A 6085-nucleotide genomic window follows, 5' to 3' on the forward strand; every position below is an offset into this window, starting at 1 on the left:
TAAGCTTTATCTTGATTGATTGATTGAAACGTTCCAACAACATACCTTTCTTGTTTTTGAAGCTAGTAATCAGCATGAAACAAAACGTGATCCATATTAGGCAACCTTCCCATACACCTTCTTTCTGAAACAATTCCAGGATATAAACAGTTGTTTATTTGTACTAGAAAACTTGATTACTTGACGCTGCATTCACGCAAATGTTAATTATGTAAATCTAGATCAAGCACAAACTGAAAGGTGGATAAGGATAAAAATATATCAATTGCTAGCAAATTTGTCTGAAAAAATATTTAACATTTCTACCGATTCGATGGAGGAATGGGTGTGTGTCTATCATTCTGTGTCTGTGCCACGCGGTATCACACATATGGTAGGCTTATTCATACCACTGCAATTTGTTCGTTGGAGCGTTAAGACATAGTTGTGCTGGATTGTGTGTATGTGTGTGCATTCATGCGTGCATGTAAGACTGTGTTAGTGTGTGTGTATGAGAGAGAGAGAGAGAGAGAGAGAGAGCGAGAGAGAGAGAGAGAGAGAGAGAGAGAGAGAGAGAGAGAGAGACTGACTATTAGGGTTTAACGTCCTCTAACTGGTCTATATTGGGACAGGTATTGGTAATACGCTGAAGATATGGTGTGATACTTCGATTCGAACAGGCCCGCTGTGACTGTCTTCTTCGACACACCAGCATTGGGTTTGTCTCGTCAAAGTATCGAAATACGATCATGATAATCAGAGACGAGAGATGATGCATGCGGGTCTTCGTGTTTTCCAAGCCCTGAGACTTTCGCTGTAAACCTGGGATCTTTTTCGTGCGCATGTGTGCACACAGGGGTGTTCGGACACCGAAGAGAGTCTGCACAAAGTTGACTACGAGAAATAAATCTCTCGCCGAACGTGGGGATCGAACCCACGCTGATAGCGACCAACTAGCTACAAAGCCAGCGCGCTACCAACTGAGCTACGTCCCCGCCCCAGAGAGACAATGACAATGACAATGACAATTCTTTATTTTACGAGGGTAACAGAATAAGCATTGGTATACTTTTTTCAGGCATGGGAATTGAAAATTGTAAAAAAGGCGGAAAATTTATAACTGAAGACGCGAAGCGTCAAGTCGACGGCGCGAAGCGCCTAGCCTTACTAGGGGGGTCCGGGGGCATGCCCCCCCGGAAATTTTTTTTCTCTAAAGAACCCAGATGGTGCAATCTGGTGTCATCTGAGCTCCAAGTTTGCCATTAAATTCTGTTTTTAGAATCAGAGTTTTTAGTACAAAAATGTACCAAATTTTGCTTACAATTACATGTATTATATGGTTTAAATTTGAAAAAATTTTTATCTGTTGAGACAAACAGGAAAATGTAACTTGTAACACAATCTGTGCAATCTGGTTTACTTTCAAACATAATAGTTCAATAACTGAGGCGGGCGGTAGCAGTGCGTGAACAAAGTACGGAAAGTTTTCGCGGGCTTTTGCGCAAAGGCCAAAGTAACCGGTGCTTTTTTTGTGTGCCTCCCCCCTTTATTTTTTCGGCGGACACTTTTGCATTTTCGGCGGAACAAAAAAAAAATTTGGCGGAAATCCGCCATTCGGCGGACAATTCCCATGCCTGTTTTTTGCATCTGTCCCTCGCCCTAAAGAGGGACTACATCTACTATAAAAACTACTACTACTACTACTACAATACTTACATAATTAGTAAAACAGTATAAGTTTATGTACATACGTGCATTATAAGAAACATTGTAGTTTATACATGTTCATGACAAGGTGCAAAGCAAAAATTTACAAGTCAATTAGAGTAAGAATACTATGCAATAGTACATCAACTCTGCAAGACAATGGATATTATGCAGAACATCATAATTTCATAAACAAAACAATAAATCAAAAGTGAGTGACTGTGTCTCAAAGGACATAACAATCAAGAATATACTATTTTCATTAAATGGGATATATATTTGTTTTTGAAAGAATCTGTGCTGGTAGCTTTCCGTAAGGCATTCGGAAGTGCGTTCCAGAGACGGCCACCTGAATAAACTAGACTAGACTTAAATAAGTCTATCCTAGGAAGAGGAGTGTTAAATTTCATAAGGTGGTGTGAATTCTTCAAAGAGAACTTTGAACAAATGGTTTGGGGTAAAGTTTCGGATATAATTTTATGCATAAAGATTCCTTTGTTAAAAAGCAGTCTTGACTTTAGAGGTAAGATCCCTAAATGTATGTAGTCTAACTCTGTGAGGGTAGTGTGCTTTAGTAATACTACTTTTAGCGCTCTTTTATGTAATCTGCTAAGTGGTTTTAAGGAATTTTCACTTGCTGAGTCCCATAGAGTGGATGCGTAATCAATAACAGATTGAATATGAGCAATGAAGAATAATTTTCTGGTGTGGCAGTTCAGGAAGTGTTTAATTCTAGATAAGAGGTACACTTTCTTTGACACCACTTTACTAAGTTGCTCTATGTGGGTTGACCAAGACAAGTTGTTATCGATATTAACACCCAGCAGTTTGTGATGGTCAACTTTTTCCACTATTTCACCATCTATCATTAAAGCAGGACCAGCTGAATAAATATTCTGGCGTTTTTGTCTTGTTGTTATGACCATATATTTGGTTTTCTTTGGGTTAAGAGACATATGGTTTAGTTCAGTCCACGCTGTCAACTGGTTTAAACTTCTTTGAAGTGATTCTGATAAGCGAGTTAAATTTGTGTTGCTGGAGTGAATTGTGGTGTCATCTGCAAAAAGTTCACATACATTTTGAATATATAGGGGGAGGTCATTAATGTATATAGAGAAGAGGAGGGGTCCTAAAACCGATCCTTGTGGTACACCGTATTTTACTTCTTGCATGCTCGACGCCGAGGCGTTTGTTAGTACAGTTTGTTGTCTGCGAGAGAGAGAGAGAGAGAGAGAGAGAGAGAGAGAGAGAGAGAGAGAGAGAGAGAGAGAGAGAGAGAGAGAGAGAGAGAGAGAGAGAGAGGTAACTAAAGTTACTTTAATCTTATCAAACGAATTATACTAAAGATATTGCAGATTGCTGTGCGTGATTATTTTTCGAGTAAAATCCCTGTTCGAGCCAACAAAATTATTTTGTCTTTGAACGTGTTTTGTGATTTGTTGGCCAATGTGTTAAAGTTTATCACTTCGAATTTAGTGCACTCTAAAAACGAATTTAAAGTCACCCATTTAACCTCGTTACATTTCATATTGTCACCGGATATCTTTTTTCAAAGCATTGGCCGACTAGAATGCTTCTAGGGCAATATGACCTCGGGCTTTGGCTTTTCAATTCGTTTTTACATTTAGTCAAGTTTTGACTAAATGTTTTAACATAGAGGGGGAATCGAGACGAGGGTCGTGGTGTATGTATGTGTGTGTGTGTGTGTGTGAGTGTCTGTCTGTCTGTGCGTGTGTGTGTGTAGAGCTACTGGACCGATCTTTATGAAATTTTACATGAGAGTTTCTGGGTATGATATCCCCAGACATGGTTTTCATTTTTTCGATAAATGTCTTTGATGACGTCATATCCGGCATTTTGTAAAAGTTGAGGCGGCACTGTCACACCCTCATTTGTCAATCAAATTGATCGAAATTTTGGCCAAGCAATCTTCGACAAAGGCCGGACTTTGGAATTGCATTTCAGTTTGGAGGCTTAAAAATTAATTAATGACTTTGGTCATTAAAAATCTGAAAATTGTAATTAAAATGATTTTTTTATAAAACGATCCAAAATTACGTTTATCGTATTCTTCATCATTTTCTGATTCCAAAAACATATAAATATGTTATATTTGGATTAAAAACAAGCTCTGAAAATTAAAAATATAAAAATTATGATTAAAATTAAATTTCCGAAATCGATTTAAAAACAATTTCATCTTATTCCTTGTCTGTTCCTGATTCCAAAAACATATAGATATGATATGTTTGGATTAAAAACACATTCAGAGAGTTAAAAAGAATAGAGATATAGAAAAGCATGCTATCCTCCTCAGCGCAACCGCTACCGCGCTTTTCTGGATTGTTAATTTCACTGCCTTTGCCACGAGCGGTGGACAGACGATGCTACGAGTGTACGGTCTTGCGGAAAAAATGCAATGCGTTCAGTTTCATTCTGTGAGTTCGACTGAGCTTGACTAAATGTTGTATTTTCGCCTTACGCGACTTGTTCTTTCGTGTTTATGCGAGGTATGGTTATAAAATAATCAGTTTCATATTTCATTAAGTCAATGTGTCTGCCTGAAAAAAAAAGAAAAAAGATTGACACTGAAAACCTGGGATCAGTCTTCGTTTAGACTACTAAAACATGGTTAGCAGAAACGCGTAAACCAAGACGGATCGAGCTAGTGTCGACAAAGCATGCCAACACATTAGACGTAATTTGCATAAACCTATTTTCTTTGATAGGTTCGCAGGTGCTTTAAATCAAACTCAAACAATTTCTGTGTTGCATTGATCTTGTTTTCATAATCGTCGACATAGTTCACTGTTTGTGATAGCATCAATGGGTACTCGAATTCAACCACACCTTCAGTGAGAAGGAAACGACATTGAACAGATTGTGGACAAGTTGTTTCCCCTCAATTAACAATCTGTCCCATTGCAACACACAGTTTGATTAGATCGTTCTTGTTAACGACGTCTGACCCAGATAAGCTGGGACGTACAGCGCGAGATTGCATGTAACCTGCCGTCGTGTTCGTCTTTAGATGTCAGGTCCCCCTGCACCCAGACCACCACTGGTCTTTCAAGGCCGCTGACCATTCTGCATTCCGCCACGACCACTTGGTCAGGCCCCGTCATAGTGGCCACTTCTTTTTTTTCCTCCTTTGTAGCTCCTTCCGTCAGCACCCTCGCTGGAATACCAGTACGCGTCAGACCCTGCAGGAAACCAGACGCTGATGTCCCACTGGCACCGTCCGAGGAGTCCCCGTTTCCTTCGTGCAATGCGTGTCCAGCCGTCAACACAAACACTTTCCGATAGTTCAGTGTTACACCGCTTTCCTCTGTGAGTCAACAAACAAACAGAAATGAGATATCATAATACTGTGTATAGGTAAAACAATTTACAGGTTATCTGGCAAGAGAAATTAATGTATGAAAGTAAGGTTAAATTGCTGGTATGAACAAAAACCAGCATGTACGTATAGCTTCATGCACATTCACAATGGGGTTATGACGAGCCCACACGCAAAGACAAGGAGAAACTTTTAAAGCGTTCTTACCGACATGTAACTCACGCAGGGTTGATGCCACTTTTTCTCCGCACTCATAGCAGTCGTAAGTAGCCTTTCCGCTATGACCCTCATCTTTGTCGTGAATGATGCTGATTGTGAGTGGGCCTTCACAAGGGGGTGGTGAGATAGGGTTTGCCTTGTACTTGTAAACGTCATCTTGGTGGCTCATGTGACCAGAAGAGGAAACCTCTCCAGTTATGCGTGGCGTTGTTCTCAGTGCTTCTGTCAAAGCTTCCTTCGTCATATCCGATGGTATGCATTTATGGTAGATTGAGGCCGCCCAGACATTAAGTTCTTGCACGCGATGTTTCATCAAGGCACACACAGTCCCGAAGTTTCTGCACATTTAAACAATGGCAAGATTGATAAGTGCATCTTTACTTCCCATTTAGTAATTTTCGGCGACTTGCTTTTTGAGTTATCTAACTACACATATTGGTATGCAGACATGACAAAACATGTTATTAGTACATGTAGTACAACTGCACATACTTATATGTAGTTGTTTTTATTGTCAGTATGCTTGGCTTAATTAGGTCCTGAAAATGCCATCTTTGCCAGAACATTTTATGTATACAAAGACGTCTGTATGAATTCGAATCTTTCGTACGTTTGGGTGAATGATTGAAATGAAATGTTTTTAAAAACATGATCTCTTTTGAATTATTTGCTTATTTGCAGTGGACAATTCTCAAAGTGGCCCTTACACTATTTTGAGTGGTACAAGTACACATCACAAGTTTCCCTTTTTGACCAAGCTCACAAATCTTCGTCCTCGGTCTCGAATAGCATTAACTGCTGAAGATAAACAATAATAACCAACCAAGTCTTCGTCCTGCA

General features: G+C 39.5%; 1 protein-coding gene across 3 annotated transcripts in view; it reads right to left on the reverse strand.

Moving 5' to 3' along the window:
* Positions 1–3753: 3753 nt before the first annotated feature.
* LOC138957895 (uncharacterized) overlaps positions 3754–6085 on the reverse strand; it is a 35372-nt gene continuing 33040 nt past the window's right edge. For all 3 annotated transcript variants that reach the window (XM_070328930.1, XM_070328929.1, XM_070328928.1), the window contains exons 6-7: positions 5234–5583; positions 3754–5014 (exon numbers count right to left, since the gene is read on the reverse strand). In XM_070328930.1, the coding sequence (XP_070185031.1) occupies positions 4641–5014; positions 5234–5583 (724 nt within the window). In that variant the 3' untranslated portion in view covers positions 3754–4640. The remainder of the gene's footprint in view (positions 5015–5233; positions 5584–6085) is intronic.

The sequence above is a fragment of the Littorina saxatilis genome, unplaced genomic scaffold (assembly GCF_037325665.1).
Source record: "Littorina saxatilis isolate snail1 unplaced genomic scaffold, US_GU_Lsax_2.0 scaffold_846, whole genome shotgun sequence".
NCBI lineage: Eukaryota > Metazoa > Mollusca > Gastropoda > Littorinimorpha > Littorinidae > Littorina > Littorina saxatilis.